Below are 23,908 nucleotides of genomic sequence, written 5' to 3' on the forward strand. Positions count from 1 at the left end.
CGAGTGGTGTTGCTGACCCCTTGCCACAATTTATCAGCATGAAGTTGCATCGGTCTCAAAACAGAAAGGAACAAGTTAGCACTCCTAAAACCACGGACTCATGTGTGAAATCAGCACAATTATTAAAAGAAAACAACCTTGCTTCAATGGAAAACTTATCCACCTGCAGCGACTCACATTCAGAGACTCCAAACAACACATGTTCGTGCCTGGAAGAAAATTTGGGGCCTAAATCTAAACCCAGTCCCTCCTCTGCGGCAGCCATTCAAATTTTCAATAACGTTCTAGCGGCGCCATCGACAGCTCTTCTTCCATTCCTACAGATGTATGAAACTCTGCATGAGACTTTTAAAGACCAGACCTCGCTCATAATAAGCATAAACGAAAAGATGGAAAAATTTGAGGCAGTAAATGTGTCCTTACAGACACAATTGAACCATGAAGCCGAACAAACAATAAGATGGCAAGAGCGGTTGAGTGATCTAGCCGCACGTCACCACTGTCAAAATGACTCCTTAATGGAGGGGCTACTGGATGCAGTAAAATGGATGCAGCACTCAACGGCTCGTGGAAAAGATCTGATAACTACCGTCCCATGCTGTTGTCCTTTGAGACAACTGACTAATTCTGGCTCCACGCCAGCGGCCGTCCATTTGAACAACGAGCCGCAATCAAAAATGAAGGAAATAAATAACAAAAAGCCTAAAGAATTGCAACCAGCAAACACACAATCAGCTGTGGTAGATAGTCCGGCAGTGTCAGCACCACAAACAATAACAACTGAATCTCGATCAAAACCTCCAGAAGTAGAGATCTCAGACAATTCCCAAAAACTGGTTGTTGAACAAGTAAAGGGAACGACATCGCAGAGACCTCAAAATGAACCAGGAGTGGTAGCGATTCAAAATGTCTCGTTTGGCATCTTTTTAGGTCCTGCCAAATCAATACAAGTTGCAAATACTAAGTCGTCTATTTTAAAAGGAAACAAAAATGATAAAACAAGAGCGAAAACATGCATGAATGCCCCCCTCTTGAAAAGGCAACGCTCAAATGGCGCAAATAAATTTATAAGAAACCTGACAACTCCTCCACGCCTTGTCGATGCCATAAAGAGTGCTACGAAAGACAGACTGGAAAAGTTGAAAGAGAAATACGTCTCGAATAAGGAGTCTGAACGCTTACCGCATCCATCTGCCGTCCAACAACAACAACAAAAAAACACAACAAAATTAGAAGGAACTCCTGCATCAAAGCTTTATCCGAAACAAACTTCAGCTCACTTGCAGAAACATGCCCAGTTGAAGACTAAATCAAAAGATAGGCCAGCTGGGTGTCCAAAATCAAGCTGGTATAAATTAGAAGTGGAAAACATCCTTGAGGAAAAAAACAATGTAAATTTGAATCAAGCCAACATAATGAAGCTGTTACATTATGTTCCAGCGTTACGAAACATAACTTCTGATGACATAGCGATTGTTGAGTATAAATCAGAACTGACTGGGTCATCTTACATATGAAATCAAGACACATAGCAAAACCGTTGCTTGATGCTAGAGAAGATTTGTTGTTCTTTGGGTTCGATCTAAGGACGTGTAAAGACCAGTTGTCATCTCAAGTGGCAATGTCAAAGGTTCATCAAAATACCGTCACCAACAAGAGCAAAAGAGAAGATCTGTGGAATCTGCTTAGAGAGCAGTCATGGATTTCATCCAATACAAACAACCAGAGCAGGAAAGTCTAGGACAACGTGGGGTCAAGATGTTTGACCCAGTTGTTAACTTCATATAACACACAAGGATTCACACACCTGTCTCAAACAGGATCAGCAGCGGAGATAACTAGCCCAATAATTTGCCTGCAAGAAACCTGACTTCGTGAACTACCTACCTGTGATGGGCATTCTGCTTTTTTAAACGCTGCAGGAAAAAATCTATTTGGGCGCCCGTTTTCTGGTCTACTTACGCTGATAAAAAACACCTTTGATTGGGACGTGATAAAAATCTCAAACCTCAATTTATTTGTGCAAGCCATAACTTTAGAATCCACACACGAAGTGGAATCTAAAAAGAAAAAATATTTCCTGATAATAAATACATACTGGAATCCTGCAATGATCACCGAATCGGTGTATCTAACATCAATCACCACACAAATTGATGCCAGCTTTGAGCAGTTTGACGATCCTTTTGTTCTGATATGTGGCGACCTGAATTACTCATGGTTCAACCAAGAGAAAATGCGTAACACATCAAATCTGCTTAAAATGCCAACTGAATCAGCAGATCGTGGTCTCAAATGGGAATATGAATTAAGTCTAAGTCATTGTGCGATGTTGAATGGCTGCACTAAATGTGACATCCCTGCTTGCGATACCTGGCACAAAAGAGACCTAAGAAAAACCTAGACTATATATGGGTGTCTGAAAGTCTGCACTGTCACATCGCAAAGTTGACTACGATAACATCATTAAAGAGTGATCACGACGCCCTGATGGTATCCTGGGAGTGGGATAACAAAATCAGCCAGGCAAGTTACACAACACCTTTAACTATAAATAGCGCTTAAAGTCGACTAAAGATAAACAGCCATCAGATCGACATACTGACAGCGGACTTTATTCGTGAAAACAAGGGGGGTGGCGAGAGTAATTACGTGCCCCTATTGTCGCAATTATCTTCATGTTCCAATAGGTATAACATGAAAGAGACCAAAAATAAACATCCTTTTAGCGCGGAATTATCTGAAGTAAAGAAGATGCTAAAAATGGACATTCGGAGGCTAAAGAAATCAGCTGATGTAAACGCAAGCATTTTGATTGCGAAGAGACGGCTACGCTTCCGAAACTGGTTAAAATCATTTAATTGCATCCGAGACCAAGAGCAAGCGGAACTAATGTTACGTTTAATAACGCAAAAAGATAGCAGAAACATTTGGCAAATAATCAATACTGGTCATTTAAAGCAAGTGTTTGCTTTATCAAATGGTGTGACGGCGGCAAAGTGGGTGAAACATTACACGTCTGTTTTCACAAGCCAGGATGCTGACGACACCGATAAAACACTGCTGAAAAGCTGCAAATGGGGCATTATCGAAACTGCAGAAGACATTGAATAAGCCATCAGAAACTTAAAGAACTCGAGGGCTGCGGGCCCAGATGGCATATCAAATGCAATGCTAAAGGCAAATAGAGAAAACTGGGCACACTTCATCAAAGCCCTATTTGATCAAATAGCGGTGACACTAACACTTCCGGCTTCGTGGACAACAGCAGTGATAGTACCGGTGTTTAAAAAAGGATACCGTGAAGAGCCGGGGAACTACCGTCCTATTGCGTTGCTCGATACAACGGGCAAAATATTTGCCACTTTTTTTCAAAAAACCTTGCAAGATGGGCCGAAGGGGCAAAATTGGTCGACGAAAGGCAAACTGGCTTCACAAAAGGAGTGGGAGTGGAACTAAATCTGCTGCTCCTAAACCTGGCAAAGCTAGATGCCTTGAAACGCAAGAAAAGGCTGTTTCTTGCATTCGTTGACCTAAAACAGGCCTTTGACACTGTCAACCGACACTTAAGGTCTGGGGCTGTCCTCTCCAACTATCGACGCCACTGATGGCACTCTATTCGAACATCACCATTCGTGTGCGCTTGAACGCCGAAGGAGACCTAACAGACGAGATAGAAACAACAAAAGGTGTGAAACAGGGTTGCCCGTTAGCATATTATATCATATCACACTTGCCAGCAGCCTTGTTACAAACAAGGGCTTTGCCACCGAAAGTGAATGGCAAACAGCTAAGCTGGGTAATTTATGCGGACGACATTGTCCTACTTCATTCCACCGAAATTGGTCTCCAACAACTTTTGTCAGCATTACAAGACTACCTAGCTCAAAACCATCTGGCAATAAACGTCAAGAAATCAAAAGTCATTGCCTTTGGTCAAAAGACGCAAGCAAAGACAGTGTTTAATTGGAAAGTGAACAACGAAGCTCTAACGAAAACTGAAGCTATCCATTACCTTGGAGTCCTATTTAACACCTCAATAAGAGAGTGGAGCTGGACTCACAATGTCTTATCTCGTATGAAGATCTTTGCTCAACAAGGAGCGAAATTGCATGCAAAATATGGCAAATTCACTTTGCAACCAATAATAACCTTCTATTTGCAAAATGTGTCTCCAGCAGTCTGCTTCGGAAGTGAGGCAGGTTGGAACATAAACGCAGACTTTTGGTCCCAACTAGAGGGGACTTTCTGGCGAAAAGTCCTTAAATTACCACGGAGTCTACCAATGGTAGCTATTAGATATGAACTGGGCCTAGAATCGCTACACAATCTAGTGGTTTGGAAATCAATATCAGCTTTTCGAAAAATGCGTTTGTCACCAGTAGAAATAGCCTACCAGATCTTGCATGAAAAAAGCAACGATCCATCAGCCTTCCTATTAAATCAATGGGAACAATAATTCAAGGCAATTCTACTTGATGCCAACATCAATGGAACTGGATAACAAACATGAACAAACGGAGCACCCTAACTTCGTCATTAGATTTGGGAACGTCAATGAACAGGCTAAGAGAATTACCGAGATATCTTGTGAAATTTCCATCTCGACGCCACAGAAATCAGTTTTTGAGACTGCGGCTAAATCTTTATAAAACTCGTGAGATCTTGGCATGAAGAAAAGACCCGATGATAAAGAGTAATATCTGCCGGTTTTGTTCAAAAGACGTGGAAACGATTAAACATCTAATAATCCAGTGCCCAGAAATTGTTGCCCAACGTTCCATGCATTTGCCACGATTTGCGCCAAAAAAAGTAAACATGACGGACTGGTGGAGCTATCTAATCTCAGGAATAAACACTCAATTAACCTGTGCAACTATCAATTTTATGGACTTGATTTTACCAAACACTGACATAAAGTGAAACAATAAGTTGTTGGGTTTAGCTTATTCCTGCTTAGTTCATTCCAGTGTGTTTGTTTTTTGTGTCGTTTTTCATCGTTTCTTCTTTAGATTGGAACGCCTAACGTAATTCACGTAGGGTTTGACAAAAAAGTTTGTTTTTTATTTACAAAACTAATGTCAATAATAACATTTTTTTTAAAAAACAAAGGTTTTAGCCCAGGCCCTCGGGCATCACAGAACCAACATGCATCAATTTCCAGGAAGCCCAGTCTTTCCTTTAGCAGTATCCACCCATACAAATATACCTTATAAGATTCTTACAGATATTTTATAAGAACATGTGAGAAACTAGTGGGATTATGGGATCAATAATAACATTATAAGAATTTATATAACATCCGTATACTTATGGAATTCTTATTTAATCTTACAAGTTTGAAGCAGGATTTATGCAAGATCTCACAAGATTCTGATTGGATCCTTAGAAATGTTTGAATGGGCAGGTGTATCGAGTACAGCTAGAGCATAGTTAGGTTTCAGATAGACTAGTGCAAGATTCATACTAATGTGGCAAGACAAGCTTATCCATCCACCTCGTCCACAACTCTGATGATCACAGTACTTAACGCTACTGAAAGACAGGAGCTTCCGTTTTTAGGCTTGATTATTAGGTGGGGCTAGATCACTACCTTTAAGTCGAAACTATTGCGTTAGAGTACAGAGAGGGAGAAATGGCATATGAGGAGGGACACAAAGCTTGTAGGTGATGCTTGGTTATTAACCCACCCATTTCCCATCGCCATGCTAATCTCTGAGGCCATTCCGACCCAGTTCCTTCCACGGCCCACCCAAAAACCACCACATGGGAAGTCGTTCAGCTCGCTTTATTTAAGCCTTACCATCAAACGTTGCACTCGAAGTGCCTGTCAATGTTTTTTTTCAAAGCAATCTTCTGAGAGTTAATGACTTAATTGGAGCTGTAAAAGCACTACTGTAGTAATAAAAAGCCCACACTGTCGGGTTGGCATAGCCAGTGCTTATTGTATTTGTCCCTGAAGCTATGATGGCTGAAGTTCTTCAAGCCAGCCGGTGTACCTGATGCAACACTGCACCCGATGTTTGCATTTACATCGTGAGCTAGGTTGAGCTTTTTATCCCTGGGCCGTTTCTTGAAGGTTTCACTGAGCAGTGACATTGGCCAACATTGCCAGAAGGCGCTTGGAAGCCCATAATGTCTTTGGATATTTCTCAATTTCGGGCACTTTTATTTGTCATCCGAGTGCCATGACCAGCGCTGGAGTAAAGAGAAGGATTGGTGGGAGTTTGTCTAGAAATCCGAATTATGGAAGGCGACTTTGTACTATGGCAAGCTGCAGGGCACACGTTGTAGAAGGTGGAGTTAGAACCCTTTTAAAAAAACATTTTTGAGGATAATGGTTTTAATTCTTCCTCTGTGTTCTGGGATACTCTTACCTCTTGGCGAGCTAGTAAGTTCACCTGAAGCTTAATGCAATTGTTGAGCTTCTGTCGGTCAAGCCCACAGTGTTGCACCCGAAAACTCCATTTAGGAATGAGTCAGTTGTGTTGCCCCAACGCATGGGCTCCTGCAATCTCAGTTGTTTGGTATTACAAACCCCCTAATCTCCCGGCCTTGCTGTTTTTCATTGAAGGTGCGGTGTAATGAGTGACCTCTCTATAAAAGCAGTGTATGGCCCGAGGATACACGGTGTTGCATAGCCAGAATGTAAAGCATTGTGAGGTCTGACAGTAGAAGCGCTCTACTGTGTGACCTCTTAGGAAAGCACTGTGAGGTCACAGAATGGTAGCTATGTAATGTGTATGCCTATGTGAGTGCTGATGGAAAGTGCTACGTGAGGAACCTGCTATAAAGCGCGTGAGGTCTGGGGATAGGAGATGTACACTCTTGTATGTCTAGTACTGTGGTAACGTGACCGTTGTAATGTTTTCTTGATTACAGATGTCTCGGCACTGAGGCCCCCCTCCCCTTCCAATGAACCCCCGGAGGAAGACAGCGTTTTGTTTAACAAACTGATGTACTTGGGCTGCATGAGCGTCTCGGCCCCGAGGAATGAATCCGAGGCGCTTAGAGCTATGGCTGCCTTGAGGACTCAGAGCTCGGCCCCTCTCGCCATCACCCTATATGTGCCAAACGTTCCAGAGGGCTCTGTGAGGTGAGATGAGGGATGCCCATGTTCTTTCATGCCTGTTTTGGTATTGCTCTTGGCTCCATATTACATGTTGCTTATTCCTCCCCAACACCACCAGCTGTTCTGGGAGGCCTTCCCAACCGCCATGGCATCTCGAACCACACATTTATATTTGCTTGTGTTTCCACTTCTCTTGGGAGGAATGTATGTTGTTGGTCATAGAGAGACTACTAGTGCCGCCCAGGGGTTTTGGAATATTGCAAGGGGTGTCTTTTTATGTTCAGGGCCACCCCAGCTGGTTTTTGATCCAGGCATTTATAAGTGGCTTCATAAGGTGCATAAAGCAAGGGGGTTCCTATTTGCCCCTAGCAGGCAGCAGATACATCACCGTTGCCGGAGGGGCGAGGGTAAAAGACACCTAGCACAGACAAAATGAATGCAGTAAACACAAACCTTTCCACAGTGTCCCCACCCCAACCCTTTATTTTCCTTCCCTTCCTAGGATTCAGAACAGGCTACATAGATGCCTATCTGTTCTAACGTGCACACCGCGTTTTACTGCAGATTACCCCCAATATGTTTCAAGAGTACTTTTAAATTTTTTAGCGTTTGCACTGTGTAGTGATGTTGAATTTCTTATGTGCAATATCTGTAGTGTCGTGTTATCGGGCTCGCGTCTGCCTCGCGCCTGTGTTTACTTTCTAGTGACTGTGGGCGCGAGGCAGAGGAGAGACGGTTGGCGAGCGTTACGTTGGCCCAGTTCTCCTGAGCGGGCCTGTGAAAGAAAGCTTAAGCTTTTGACCTACCCCATGTATGCTTCTTCAGTACAATACGCGAGCCGGATAACATGACACTACAGATATAGCACATAAGAAATTCAATATCACCACAAACTGCTTTGCCTGTTGTGTGGTAGAGTGAAGGAAGGATGAGTGCAAGAGAAGGAGGTGGTGGAGTGTAGTATAGAGTGACGAGTTCTGGGGAGTGGAGAGTAGTGGAGAATAAATGGGAACGTGGGGTAGTGGGGCATAGAGGGGACTGGAGAGAAGAGTGGGTCTGAGATGTGATAACATCAGAGGAACAGAAGAGTGAGAGTAGAGCGTGGGTGAGTAGGAGGAGACAGTAGAACCAAGGGAAAGGGAAGAAAGGACATCAGAGTCAGAAATAGAAGAGTGTGAGAGAGGGGAGACGGAGAGTCTTGAGCAGTTGGAAGGCGTGGTTTCTCAATGTAAAGATCATCCATGTAACAGACGTCAGGCTAGGTTCCACCTAGGAAAACCTCAGAGGGCGTGAGAGAGATAAGGCTGGGCCCTTTAGACCCTTGCCATAGTAAGCATCATAGACAGTAGGGGTTGCCGATCTCTAGTTGCCTGCATCCAAGATAGGGTAGCCTGGGATAGAGAGGTTGGAAGCCTATGGTTTCACTAGAGAGTGACGGCCATTAATGTGTCCTGTTATTTCCCCATTGTACCTCTCACCTGCTCAAATTGAGCTTTTTAAAATAAAAACCCTGGTAGCATATCTCGAATCATTGGTGTTATTAAGGAGACATGTGATGAAAATTAAATATACCCAAGAAAGCTAACTGTGCAATAAAGGTTCCTGCTTACAGTTATTGTATGCTACAGATGTACAGATTGTTATTCCTGATAAGAACATTCGACATTCTAGGAAAAAAGCAAACCATTTTATATGTCAGATAAGCAAACCTGACACTAAGGAGTCTAGTGGCTCGTGAAAGTCGGTCTGCTCTGTGTCTAGTACCCCTTCCACTTAAATGGTCTACATAAAGAATACATCAAGCAATGGACTGAAGAAAGCAAGCAGAATGTGCGAAGGCAAACCTTTTCACCGAAGAGAGCACCTTATATTAGCGAGGGAAGATATGCACGCATCATAAAGCATCATCCTGTGGCATGTCTGCCTCAATTTCGATTCCTAGCCACCTCTCCCAGCTAATACATTATGCGTTTCATTGGGGGTGGTAAATCTATTATCAGGCTGAATTCTGACCCGCCTTACATGGGGGTACCAAACTCTTAGACCTGCGTCATACTGGAGCAATGTTAGTTTGTATAATTAGCACTATGCAGGTACATGTTTTTTGTACAACTATAGGTGTTAAAATCACTAAATTGTATATGTGCAAGTTTCTAAACCGCTCTATAGTGGACACACACACACTTTAATGACTGCACTGAATACATTACGGGATTAATTGAACAGATTCAAATTTAGTTGTCATGAGCAGCCAGGCCGCAGGCGTCTCGGAGCCTCAGCAGCAGGCTTTTTACTGTCATTAGATATGTTCTTAATTAGAAAAAATGGGACTACATTTTTGGCACCATGCAGCCTGACAGGGTCCTACCATTTTTGGTGCCCATTTACCCTCTTTAAGACGTTTCTAAAGGCAAGATTTAGAGCTGCGTAAAGCAGTTTGTGGGGGGAAAGGAGTGGGGCTGCAGGCTCTGCATTTTTTTCCTTTACACGAGTTCTTTCCACTTTAAGAGAAATGTAAAACTGAAAGAGCTCTTGTGAAGATAAACATAACGCGAGATTGGAGCTGAAGGGCGCTGGTGGAGGTCAGCTGCCCACATGCACCGAATTACTTACTCACCCCAATAAACCAAATGGGAGTGGCAAGTATAATTTGAGACCTGTCTGATACCCACAAATGCTAAAAATAGTTAGATTTTACCTGTGGTCAAGCACCTAGTAGTTTCTGACTGGTGAGGAAGGGCCTGGTAAGGGCAGCGCAGCAGGAACCCATTCTGGCCTTCCCCTTTTAATGGTCCTCCTGATTGGTGTCCTACAGGAGGTGGACCTGCGGATAGGCCACCCACACTTTGCCTTGGTGGTTCTTCCAAGTACATACAGAGAACCATGGTCAGTCATTGTGCATGAAGACCCCCTCCTCAGCCATACCTCCACCCCCCAAGCCCCAATTCATCCCAAGCTACCGGTAAGCCAATAGCAGGCAGCTTGCATTGAGTTAAGGTTGAATTGAAGTGGCCTATAAGCAGACAGCAAACTGGAGTACTTCAGCAGCATATATACGACTTTGTAGTGCAAGTATGATCTTGTAAATCTGGATTTTATTCGCCCCCTCAAGTTTCAACAATTCCTGTTCTGCTTGGTATCCATTCAAATATCCCCATTGCCTGTGTGCCCACTTAAGCATTATAGGCTTCACCTAGGCCAAGGATCAAACACTTTCCTGTTGATGCCATTCACCCCCCCCCCCCCCATCAGTGACTACTTTAGACATTCATGTAGCTTGCCTAGTGTTCGCTTCAGCCCTTGCATTTAATGTGCAGTTTTAGACTCTGTCCTTCATTTGGTTATCTTGGAATCTGCACTATGTAAACTGTTAGACGTTGATGTTAGACGTTGACCTTCTTGTGTTAATCGTTTCCCTGTTATGTTCTACAGTGTTCTTGGGTTGTTTGTACATGTTCACATAAGTCAGGCAGTTTTATTTTTGTGGGGTAGCCTATTAGAAGTCATAGGGGAACATCAGTAGAGTATTTAAATTCACTTTGGCCTACACCATGAGTGGTTGATTCTCAGCACCAATAAACACGTGTCTTATTGTAATCATATCTAATGTTGATCATTACTGACTATTTGCTTTTCATGTGTGCTTTTTGTCCCAATTATCCTCCAATGCAGGATTATTAACCAGGCCAGCAATGTGGAGGTTTCCTCTTTTCCAATCTACAAAGTGTTGTTCTGTGTTCGTGGCCGGGACGGCACTCCTGAAGGGGATTGCTTTGCCTTCACTGAGAGCTACCAGGGTTCAGAAGACTTCCAGATTCATGTCTTCAGCTGCGAAATTAAGGAGGCGGTAAGTTTGATGGCCATTGCGAGGGAGTCCTGATCTCCATAAATAAATGTGTAAGGGGCCAATCAAGATTTTCCCCATCTGTCTATTCACTGCGTAGGAGAGAAAATATCTACCCCTGCATTAAGCAGGACTAAAGAGGGTTAACTAATAGTATTAAGTATGTGTTCTCCAGCATGGGGTCTTGCATGGATTCACCTGCTCATGAATATTCCCTGTCGTCAGGCTGGGAATCATCAGTACAAAGAAAACAGTTAAGCTTTAAACTTAAAACTGCTCATTTCCTCCATAACCTATCAGTGTCGTTTGGGTCATACTGCCCCCAGCCTATGACACTTGACCTCCTAAGCTCCACCCCTGGTGGCCATCTTCAGATTTTACCACACGTTTCTAGTGTTGGGAGTCCTCGTGCTTTGCTCCTCGAAAATCATAGTTTTTTGCAGTTTTTTCACATTCTATTCTTCGTCTACCACCATGCTGCGACTATGGGCAGTGGGGACAACAGGCCCAGGCTTGGGTCTTCATCTCGGCGCCTCGACCATGGCTGATGCTACGAAGAAGAGTCTCTTCAGGACCTGTGAGAACTGCGGTCTGAAGAACATCTTCGTCAAGGAACAGCACCTCAAGTGCATTTATTGTCTTGACCCTGATCGCGACACGGATGATGCAACATCTGCCAGTCCTTCTCGTCGAAGACCAAACGGGGTGGCCACCGGAGGTTGGTGGCATGGATCGAGGCGGGGAAGGCCTCTGACATGGTCTCTGGGTGCAGTCATGCCTCATCCAGAATTGGCAGATCCTCTGAGCGTACTCCCTCTGGTAAGAATAGGTTGAGATCCTTTGAGGATCTCAATTAACATGCTTGCTCAATGAACATGCAAAAGAAGGCGAAATCCAACGCTCCATCGACACCCTCGCCAACGGCCTCTGTGCCTGCTAAGTTCTGGAAGGGTTCGGTCTCCATCATTGTCCCCGTCAATTATTAGCTTGCCATCTGGTGGGCTGCTTCCATCAGCGAGGAAGTTGCTCACACCGTTGATGGATAAGAGTGGATTTTTGAAAAAGTCCTGTCACCGATACCGCCGTCGGCGACTTAGTCAGCGGTGCAGGCCTTGCCGAAGACAGCATCCTCCACCAGGACCACCGTCCTGTCCATGACCACCTCACCGACGACCTGGACCGTCACCCCGTCGATGACTTCTTCGGCGACAAGAACCCCGTCGATGACCCCATCGAAGAAAATAAGTCTCCCTTCAGAGACAAAGAGTTTGCCGAGACCGTCATACTCACGACCGCCTGGCCCAGGGTCTCTCTGCCTCCTAGACTCCCATTGCTGTTCCCGTCCACAATTTCATTCATGGTTGCACCTATTCATGCTCTGCAGGCTCCTGTCATGGCCTCCTTCCCGAGCTCTGGAGTTACTGTTCAGGCCTATCAATTCTGTCCCTTTGGCTCCTTTCGATTCCCATACATATCTACACCAGTTATGATGAGGATCTGCCTGAAGATTTCTACTCACACGAGGAAGGGGGCCAGAGACCCCTGCCTCATGAGTGATCACCGTCCCATGAGCCTTACCAGATGTTTAGCCCTCCAAGGGCCTGGAGTCCGGCTCCTGCACCAAGGGACATGTCCCTGGACATTTTAACCACCCTGCCTATGTTGGTGGCGAAGGTTCAGCAGTGAAAGCCTGCTGCTCCTGTGCCTGGTCCATCCAAAAGTCCCCCAAGGCCTCCTTAGCATCTGCCGACACCGCCCAGTAAGGCACCCGTTACCCGTGGACCAGTGCTAGGACCCCTGCCCCCTGTAGCAGAGGAGACAGTTCACACAGATAATGGCACATACACCGACACCACTGGCACCCACACGGATGAGTATGACTACTACGTTCCCGCAGATGGGGAACTGCCAGATGTCGACAAGCCCTCAAGGACTTCACCCCGGATGAGATTGGCTCCTTCCACTCCATCAGCTTGAAGGCGGCCAATCTCTTCAATCTGGTGCCAGGTGAAGGTGAAGGCTTCCTTTTTCAGAGGAGAGAAGAGTCTGTAAAGAAGACCATTGTGTCAGTCCCGTTGTTGGGTGACATTTGGGAAAATGGGTTGGCAGTCATGAAGGCTTCAAACACCACGCCAGCCAAGCCTGACAGGCTGGAGAAGGTGAGATGAGAGCTGGTCCCTCGAAAAGAAATGGGGGACAAACAAGTGCACACTATGGGCAATACCGTTGTTTAGATTCTTTCAATTTTCATCAACAAGGTAATTCTTTCAAAAAAAGGTTTTATATAAAAAGTACAAAGCCACAGAACTTCAAGTTCACATTAGATTGATAAATTATTCATACAAAGTTATTAATCTGCAACACTGTGTATACAACTTCAAACAATTCTTCTTATTCCACAGTGTTCCATTAACAGTAATTCCATAGGTATCATAAAAGCATTTTTCATATTACATGTAAGTATTCAAAACAATATAAGTGGTTTAAGTTTTGACTGTCCAGATATCTCAAAAGGGATTTATTTTGATTGTACAGATGGGTATCGCCCATCTGCTACTACGTGCTTCAGGCTCTCACGCCCTTCTTCAGGTAAAGATATCAGGAGTGATTCTACTCTGTGAATATAAATAAAAGTAATACTATTTAAGTACATTGACTTTGAGTTTGTATCTCTCTTTCTGACTAAATAAAAGATCAATGGGCACTAATGTTCTAACCTTAGAACAACAGATGGGCCAGCTACTTTGGTCCTTCACTCTGTCGACAATATTCATATGCCAGTTCTGTGAGAAAAAACACTGCATTATTATACTTTAGATGTTTATAGCTATGGGGTCTCCAGTGGGACAAGTCGCCATTGAATCGCTGTGTCCCACTAGGGGACCAACTACATTCAAGTGAAAAGTAGCACACTTCATATGTCACGTCATGTAGACTCACCTGATTTCTGCCGCAGTGATGTATGGGCTAAACCAACTATTCATACCTCTCATTGGGGGATGGCTCAGTCAATCGTTTCTGCGCTGGTTTTCAAGAAGGTGTTGCAGCATAATCGTTACTGGCATTAAAGGCAGACGATCAGCATGTACCGGGTTATTAGCTTCTGTGTAAATGCGTGAACTCAGATTAGTCATCTCCTGAGCACAAGATAACAATCCTATTCATATTCTCTATAAATAATGATGAAAGTCTACACTGGCCCCCCATCTTACCTAGGTTGGATCAATTTCATTATTGTCTGTATCTGCAGATGATGGCATCCATTGTCTTATTAGCTTTGAAACGCTGCATCGGCTTGCTTGATGGCTTTCTCTGCAGCCAGTCGGCATAAACGGAGTGGTCAACTTTCTCTGTTTAAAATCCTGGGCTACTATTAGTGGTAAACGGGGTCATGAGATTGCTGTCTCATTCCATAAATTCAAATGTATGGTCCAATAAATTCCAATGCCTACCTGCGAAATTCGATTGTATTGGCGTCTGTGTCCCCAGGCAGCAGTGTGGGTACTTTGCTAGGCAACCGTGCCGACTACTGCCACTTTTATAAAGTCAATGTACTTGGTTGGCCGAATGTAGCCGCCATCTTGGGTGTATTTTAAACACGCTGCTCTACATCAGTTCGCCTTATAGGGATGTTTTATGATATAATAAATGTTCTGCTCAACATTAGTACAAATGTTAGGAGGCTCTTACTGGAGTGACAGAGATGATTATCAAAATGTTTTAAACTTGATGGTTATACAATTAAGTTTCACACGAGGATATTTTACATTGATGTTAAACGATATTTTCCAACATGTTCCAGCCTGTTCCTTGAACTTTACTTAGTGTGCTGGCCTACCAGGAGTTATAGGGTTATATATTAGATCAAAGATGTGGATTGATTTCTAACGTACAGCAAGGTGATATATGGTGTACATTTACAGATAGTACCATAAATTCATTGATAAACACAGACATAGATAATTAGAAGATATGCGAGTCACATGATTTCAAAAATACAGATTCATTTCTAATGTTCACTAAGGTGATATATAGATTTATATTTACATTTAGTACCATACATTAATTAATTAAGACAGAGATAATTAAAGATAATGTAAGTCACATAGGTGTTATAAACCTGATTTATAAGTTATGAACTTCAAATAGATTTCTAAAACATCCCACGTGGATACATAGTATCAAGCTTCTCGATCCAATATATCTCCCTCTTTTGAAGGAGTTTAGTTAGATAACCTCCTCTCCTGGGCAAGGTGACATGTTCTAATATTAGGAATTGAATCTGTGCAATTGTATGCTTCTGTTCATTGAAGTGTTGTGCAACAGGTGATTTTGTTGATGACAGACGGATATTTGATTTATGTTCTCCCCACCGGGTTTTTGCTTTCATGCCATGAAGTCCCACGTAGTATAGCCCACATGGGCATTTTATAACATAAATGACATTTTTGGTGTCACAGGTTGATGTATGCATTAGTGGGATATGGTATCCTTTGTGTGGATAAATGACATAATTTCCTTTTATTACATTATGACAGCAATTACAATTATTGTACGGTATAGTTCTACTGAAAGTTTTCTTCTCTGTTTTCTTATGGCTGGTGTCAGATTTAATCAAGTGGTCACGGATTGACCTACTTTTGCTGTAGTCAAACAAAGGTGGGGTAAGGAAGAGTTTTACCAGTGTTGGATCTAATGATAACATCTTCCAGTTCTTCTTCACAATTTTCTTTATCCGATTACTCTGTTGAGAGTAGGTAGTAATATACACGTGATCACTCTTGGTGTTTTAGTACTTGGTTTCAAGGCTTCTGATCTGGATGTATTTTCTACCTTTACAGTTTGTGCCTGCACTTTTTCTTTGTCGTATCCTCTGTCCAGGAATTTGTTGTTAAGTTCTGTTGCTTGGGTGTCAAATTCACTTTCATCCAATATAATCCTCCTATATCTCGGGAGCTGGCAAATGGGTTGGCAGTCATGAAGGCTTCAGACACCACGCCAGCAAAGCCTGACAGGCTGGAGAAGATGCTCCCGGTCTCAGATTCGGGCCCCAAGGTTGCTCAGGTCTCAGCCATCTGTCAGACACACCCCCTATAATTCCAAGGTGTTCTGTTTCAGGCAGTTGAACCCGTTGTGTAGCCGACGAGTTCTTTCTGCCAATGTACCTCTCAGGAGTATGTAAGGACTGACTGAGAAGTCTATTGACCCAAAGGTGGATGGACGCCAGAGGATTCCGCTGGCCTGCAAAAGAAACACACAATCAACACCACAGGAAAAACAATGACTACAGTATAGCAGATATGGCTGTTAAATATACCTTGTGCCAACAGGAATGTTCTCTGAATGATAATATGGATTCCTGTTCTTTACTTAATATAGACTTTATCCTGCGAGCAAGGATAACAGTAGAGTCAGAGACTTGAGTAACACAAGAGGTTTAAATATAGGAAGTAAGCAATTGGAATGTCTTACCAAGATGTTGATAGGCGTTGTCCAAGATGTTGATGGCTAGGATTCGAAAGTCTTGTAACACTCAGGCAGAGGAATTGGTTAAAGTCCTCCTCACACCCGCCGGCATGAGGACACCTAAAGTGCTCCAAAAGGCAGTCTCTAGTCCTAGCACTACTTGTTCAGTTCCTCCTAACAACCGCCGGCATGAGGACGCCTAAGTGTTCCAATGGCAGTCCCCAATCCGAGCACTGTAGTATTCTCCTGATGGTAGCTGTCTGAGTGTTACATGAGCAAGGAGTTCAAAACGCAGTACTTGAATTCTTAACAAAACCGCTCCATGATAAGCGTAGTACTTGGTGTGTAGTTCCCAAAAGTTTCACAGCATGAGATTCACAGGTACAAAAATCGTGCACAATAAGCAAGGAGTCTGTAGCTGTAGGAAAAAACTGGTCGGTAACCGTGCTGGCGAGAACAAGGACCGAGCGTGAGACAGAGAATGGTCAAAGGCTTTCCAAGATTCGGTAACCAGGATAATCTTATTATGACAGAAGGGCAAAGCAAAAGGAAGTCTGTGAAGCACAGCACGGGCTGGATTGGTAGATAGGAAATCGAGATGGCTGCTAAACAAATTCAGAAGCAGTGGACTGAGCGTAGGCAGGGCTTATGAATAAATGAATCAACACGAGATCGGCTGGTTCCGGGTCTAACGTGATTTCACATGTGACACTCGAAATGCACGAGACCAGCGTCGCCATGGCAACCCCCAACGCTCCCGAAAGGACCCATAGCGCCTTTGAGTTGTGCTGAATGGTCTGTGCACATGGTGCTGCCGTGTCTTTTGTGGAACTCGTGAGTCACGTGTATGAGGTAACGTAACTTGAGGGAACAAAGAACCTTTGAAGCGCCGTGATTTCCTAACACCGTCTCCGTACAGGAAACAGTCATCAAACCCCTCATCGTCCATGGTGCCTCCTGACCAGGAGGGCAAGAAGTTTGATGTGACTGGCAAGCGCATCATTACCGCAGCAGCCTCCACCATCAAGACCGACACCGCCCTCGCCATCCTGTCTAGGTATGACGGGCAGCTGTGGTACAAGCTCAGGCCCGCCCTGGACTTCCTCCCTGATGACAAGAAGGCAGAGGTCTTGGCCCTATTCCAGGATGGAGAGGTAGCTTCAGACCACGCCATCGCAGTCATGCTCAACATTGTGGACTCTGCCAGATGGGGAAATGGTGTTGGTCTCCGGCGCCAGGGTTGGCTGAAGGCCAAGCATTACACACAGACGTGTAGACGGTTGTCGACATGCTGTTTGACAGAGAAAACCTGTTTGGAAAGGCAGTGAATGACACTATCCTGGCCATCAAAACTGACCCAGAAACAGTGCGCTCTTTGGGGACCCTGTAGCAGAGAAGGTTGTCCTTTCTTTCCAGGAAGGGAAGAGTCTACAGATCCTCCAAGGGGCACACTACCCTCTATCATTAGCCCTCCTACTCCTTTACCCAGGATGCCCACATGGGTTGCTTGCATGCCTACATCAGTGACTGCCAACATTTTTTGAATTTTTAAAAAAAATATGTTTATTGATTTTAAACATCAACCAAACTGGTTACAACATCGGTGCATGGAATATGATTTCCACATGGAACCCCCTATTCCCCACACCCTCCTGCCCCTCCCAAGACCACTGTTTATACTTCAGTCCTGCCTTCACCGGTCTTCGCTCTCGGGCTACTTGCGTCGTCCAAGGTGGCGTCTTCCTCTATTGGATTGAATAGTGGCACCGTGAGAGCCACCCATTGGTTTAAGTCTTCGCTGACGTCTAGTTTTTGTTCTCTCAGTGCGTTCTCCCACGCTCCTGTTTCCTCTGTCACCCATTTGCACAGGTCTTCCCACCAGAGTGCCACGCTTGGGCTTTTTGCGTTTTTCCATCCTATAGCAATGCGTCTTTTTGCTGATATGTATATCAGGTCCTTGAGCTTGTTTAGGGGTTTGTTCTTTTTGCTTTTTTTTGTTTTTGCCCAAAATGCATGCCATCAGCGTTTGTACGTCTAGGTCGATGTCTGCCTCTGCTACCTTTGCTGCCACCTGTGTCCAAAAGGATTGTATCGTCCGGTATTTCCAAAACATGTGGGTCATTCCCACTCTGGGTTCTTTGAATTTGGGGCATTCTTGAACTCCCGCTCCTTTAAACCTGGAGATCACTTCCGGTGTGAGGTACGCTCTGTTGATGATATAGAACTGTATGAGCTGTAGTCAGGCGTTCCTGGAGATCTTTTTGTGATATCGGGTTATGGCTTCCCATTCCGTATCCTCAAATTCTATGCCCAACTCCCCCTCCCATTTAGTTTTGCATTTGAGTTCTTGTTTGGTTGTGTTGTCTAGTAATGTTTTATAGAGCCTGAATGTTTCATGTCCCCCTTCGGCTGCAGCCAGCATGTCCTCTATGACCTCATGTTCGGGGTCTGGATTCTTGACCTCTGGCCATCTGTCTGTGAGTCTCTTTACCACTGCTCTGTGAAGCAGGAACTGTCCTGATGGTAGACCCGTAGTTTTGTACAGTTCAGTGAACGTTTTTATCCCCTGGTCATTTGTTAGGTCTCCTAGTGTGGCTATTCCGTAGGGCTCCCATCCGTTTCTTACCTCTTTTTGCCCCCATAGTCTATTTGCCATGATTGCAGCGATGGGGATCTGGGGGGAATACAGGTCGTGTATCTGCTCCGCCCTGCAGACTCGTTTCCAAATCTGAATCCCTAGTTTAGCTAAGTATGGGCAATTTTGTGTTGCGTTTGCTTGGAGCCAGAGTAAATTTCCGAGGAACATCTGGGGGATGGCCGGTTGTAGGAGTCGGATGTCTGTGGTGGTCTCATCTGACATCCATTTCACTACATGCATCAGTTGACTCCGCAAGTAGTAAAGTTCTAGGTTGGGGATTTTCAGGCCTCTCTTTTCGTAGGGTCTTTGAAGCACTTCTAATGCGACTCTGTCTCCCTCCCTGCCAGAGGAATCGTCTACAGAGTTTTTCTAAGTCTTTAAAGAACTGGGGGGGGATGTTGAACGGGACGGGGAAGCAATGCAGGAGCCGGGACAGCGCTACCATTTTGAGAAGTCCTGCCACTGAGAGCGGCAGTTTGCCCCAGAAGTCCATTGACCTATCCAGATTTTCTCTGGCTCTTACCGTTTTCAGGGTGTGTTCAGTTTTGGGTTACGTTGGGTGGTATTTGAAGGAGGTGGTCCTCCACTGGAAGGCCATGGCGGGGAGGCTCTCAACTCTGTATTTGCTCAGAGCAGCTAAAGGGAAAAGGCACGATTTTTCTTTGTTAATTTGGATCCCCGTCTAGTGTCTCTACTATGTATGGTAATATGTGTTCCGGGTTATTCAAGTATAGGAGTGTGTCGTGGGCGTACATTGATACTAAGTGGGCCACCCCGTCTATTACTATGCCCCCATCCCCGTATTCCTGACGTAGGTAGGCAGCTACAGGTTCGGTGGCTATGATATATAACATGGGGGAAAGTGGACATCCCTGTCGCGTGCCTCTGTGGAGTTGCCATTTGTCAGAGTATGTTTTGTTTGTGCGCACTCTGGCAGTGGGGTTAGTATATATGAGTTTGGTCCACTTCAAGAAGACTGGTCCGATCCCCATTCTTGTCATAGTGGCGTATAACCAGTCCCACCTGACCGAGTCGAAAGCTTTAGTGGCGTCGGGAGACGCCACAGCGCATTTCTCGGGTCTGTTAGTGCTATAGATAACGTGGTGTAGTCTGCGTAGATTCTCAGTAATGGAACGCCGTGGGACATATACTGTCTGGTCTTGGTGGATCAATAGTGGGACTACTCTACGCATTCTTCTCGCTAGTAGTGCCGTCAGGATCTTATTATCTGAGTTCAACATGGATAAGAGCCTATATGAGCCACACTTGTTGCCGTCTTTACCGGGCTTTAATAGGGGGATGATCACTGCCTCCCTCATGGTTTCTGGGAGGGTGCCTACTTCGTACGCCTCGTTAGACACTTGGGCTAGGAGTGGCGCCAAAACGTCTTTGTACGCTTTGTAAAACTCCCCTGGGAGCCCGTCAGTCCCTGGGGTTTTCCCGGTCGGCAGGGCGTGTCTACTTTAGGGAGCCTGATGTTGTCGAGGACATCTTCAATTTCGGTGTCTATGGGCGATGGGGTGCTGGTGTAGAGGTCCTGATAGAACCCGGAAAACGCAGAGTTTATTTCTCTCTGTGTGCGCGCCACTGAGCCGTCCAGTTTGCGAATACAGCATATGGGTGTTCTGGGGGCTTTGCGTTTGTATAGCCAGGCTAATAGTTTCCTGGGTTAGTCACCCAGGAAGTGGCTTCTTTCAATGTGTTTCGTGTAGCTGAGTTTCTCCAGCTTGCCAGTATGTAAGGCAGGCCTGCTTGAGCTCAACCTCCTTTTGTAAATGTTCTGGACTAGAGTTGGCCTTCGCTTCTAGTTTCCTCAGCTCCTTTTCAGTATGCTCTAGTGAGGCCACTATGGACCTCTGGGCTCCCCCCACCGCTGCAATCATTTCTCCCCTCATGACCACTTTGTATGTCTCCCATACTGTGCCGAAGTGCCGTATGCTGTTTTCATTGACCTGCCACAAATCTTGCATGCTTTTCCTTATTTGGTCGCAGAAAGCTGCGTCTAGTACGGCCTCGCTTCTGAGCCTCCATGTGGGTATGGGAGGTCTAGGTGCGAACACCGTCCAGGTGGCTACCAGTGGGGAATGGTGGGATATCACTCTAGGATAGGTACTGTGCGTCCCCGAACACAGCTTGTTGCTCTTCGCTAACAAATATATAGTGTAGCCTGGTGTAGACCGCATGCGGAGGGGAATAAAAGGAATATTCCTGTTGTTCTTGGTGGTGTTCCCACCATATATCTTTGAGCTAGAGGTGTTGTCAGTGCAGTTAATATTTTGGCAGGCGGGGATGGGCGGGTATGTTTATTGTCTGATCTGTCTTTGCGTGGGTCTAGGGTGCAATTGTGGTCTCCCCCCCACATTAGGGTGCTATCTCTGTAAGGGCTAAGTCTGCTATATAGTGAGTGGAAGAAAGTTGTGGCATTGTTGTTATCAGCATAAGTGCTGATTAGACGGACATCCTTTCCCACTATGGTGACGGCCATCCTGCCTTCATTGTCTGTTTTAGTGCTTATTATTTTGAGGGGGATGGTTGGATTGATCCAGATCAGGACCCCGATGGCGTAGGAGGAGTAGGTGGAGCCTATTAATGTTCCTCTCCAGGACTTGGCTAACGCTGCAAGCTTGCGTACGTCCAGATGAGTCTCTTGTAGCAGGGCGATTCCGACCTTGTTCCGTTTTATGTACGTGTGGATTCGACGTTGTTTGACAAAGCTGTACATTCCCAGGACGTTTCATGTCATAATTCTGATCTTGTCCGCCATGATTATTAAGTGTCCAAGTGTTTGCGAGGGTGGCATCTCTAGCGACTTCTGTTCCGGTTTTGGCGGTTGATACAGTTCTAGGTGGTCTTGTCTTTTCTTTGTGTGGTTCCCCCAAACTAATACTAACTCCCGTATTCCCTCCCCTCAAACTTCCCTGTAACAAGAACTGTCCAGCGGGGTTTCCCCCATTATGACTACCCTGTTTCCGCTCCATTTGACCGTATACGGGTCTCGTGGTGCCCTACAGGCGGGTTAAATATACCCCCAAAAAAATGAAAACTCCTGGGGGCAGAAGTAATCTGCTTAGTCTGTTCTTCGATGGAAGCAGTCCATCTCCGGTATGGCTCCTGTAGTAAATCGATCTCGCTGCGCTTAGATAGGTATTTAGCCAGTTTTTTGTGTGCCCTGTTTGAGAACTGGTCTTTTCTTATGGCTGCTCTTCTTGTGGCTCAGCGTGGTTTGCGCCCCTTTACTTCAAGGTCCTGGATCTGTTCACCGTCCATCCATTCTCTAGCTTCAGCCGGCATTTCGAACAGAATGTCTTTGTTGTTGTGTAGCACTTTCAATCTTGCTGGGTATAAGAGTATATAGCGTAGGCCTGCTTTTTTCAATCTCGCTTTTGTATAGATTAATTGTGCTCTCTTCATTTGGATCTGAAATGTGTAATCGGGGTACATGGCCATCTTCTCAGAGCCCCTTTGGATTTGGCCTCCCGATCTTGAAAAAGCTAGCATTGTCTCTCTGTCTTTATAATTGAGCACTTTCGCTATCAATGGCCTCGGCGGAGCCCCAGGGGGTGGCCTTTTGGTGAGAGATCGATGAGCTCTTTCGATGGTGAAGCCCTGTGAAAGTTTCTCAGCTCCTATATCCTGTATCAGGAGGTTCTCAACGTAGTTTGTGGGATCGGTTACCTCTGTGCCCTCTGGCAGGCCTAGAATTCTGATGTTACGGCATGCCCGCCCCTCAGCGTCTTCAGCCATGTCTTCCAGGTGTTTTACTTTTTGCGCTAGCACGTCTACATCTTTCAGGAGCTGTGTTTTGGCTTCAGTGTTTTCTTGGACTTGGGTTTCGAGCGCTTCAGTCCTGCCAGCGACAGTACGGACATCTTGTCGCAATAGGCCCAGATCTATGGCTACTGCACCAATTCTGCTCCCCATTGTCATTTGAAGCGTCTTGATGGCTTCCAGGATCTGTGAATTGCCTGATTCAGCCACCATGTCTAAGGATCCGGGCGTTGTTGTTGCGGTGCCCTGGGTGCTAGCTTCTGGTTTTGGTGGTCCACCTGCCGCGTATGTCTCCATGGTGGTCTGTTTTTGTTTGGATCTCGCCCCCTTTGAGGACATTTCACTAAGGGCTAGGGGGTTAAGCTAATTCTCTGGCGGGGAGCTGTTACTCCTGCAGAAGCCGCGCAGCCAAGAGGAAGCATGGTTATTATGCGCGCGTTGCTGGTGCCTTTTCGGTAGGGGCGCCACTCCGTGGGTCACTACAATTCTGTCGCCCCAGGCATTATCACATATGCTCCCTCTTGGGTGAGGTTTGCGCTATCTGTGATCTGCGGCGCCTTCGTGGGCTGCCCGTTCCTGCATGGTTTCCTTCCTTTTTTTCCTTTCTCTCCACCCCTCTTTCGTGTGGTAGCAGGGTAGAGGGTCCCGCCTGTGTCCGGGCTCCCCACTTTGTTGGAGCGCTTGTAAGTGCACGCACTCTTGGGTGTCTGTGATGCTTATGTCTGTTGTGTGGGGCTGCCCCCCCCCTCCTCCTCCCAAGCTGGGCCCGGTCTGTGCTGGGCTCCCCGCTTGCGTAGCTCCACGAGACAGGCCGCACCAGCCTGGCGCTAGTCTTCGCTGCGCTTGTTCTGTTACAGCCTCCCCGGTCTCCAGTCACCCAGCTGCAGTGTCTGTGTGCACCTAGGGCGCATGCAATGCTCTGCCTCGGGTTTGGCGCCATCCCGCGTCGCAGTGTTCACCCCTTCTATGAGGGCGAGACCCAGCGGGATGAAGGCCGCCCAGTTCTCGGGGTGCAGAGGTTCGGCAGTCCAGTTGGGCCTTCCCTCCCCCTTCTCTCCTCACCTTGTGCGACTCTCTCCGCCTGCGGCGCCGTCCACGTCCTCCATGCCCTCGCTCTGCG

The 23,908-nt window shown here is 45.7% G+C and overlaps 1 protein-coding gene across 1 annotated transcript in view; it reads left to right on the plus strand.

Annotated features, from left to right (window-relative positions):
• RABGAP1L (RAB GTPase activating protein 1 like) overlaps positions 1–23,908 on the plus strand; it is a 3,056,406-nt gene that overhangs the window by 626,450 nt on the left and 2,406,048 nt on the right. Inside the window, exons 6-7 of the mRNA XM_069641102.1 lie at positions 6,883–7,096; positions 10,745–10,919. Of these exons, the coding sequence (XP_069497203.1) occupies positions 6,883–7,096; positions 10,745–10,919 (389 nt within the window). The remainder of the gene's footprint in view (positions 1–6,882; positions 7,097–10,744; positions 10,920–23,908) is intronic.

Source organism: Ambystoma mexicanum, chromosome 1q, assembly GCF_040938575.1.
Source record: "Ambystoma mexicanum isolate Mex_15411 chromosome 1q, UKY_AmexF1_1, whole genome shotgun sequence".
Lineage (NCBI taxonomy): Eukaryota > Metazoa > Chordata > Amphibia > Caudata > Ambystomatidae > Ambystoma > Ambystoma mexicanum.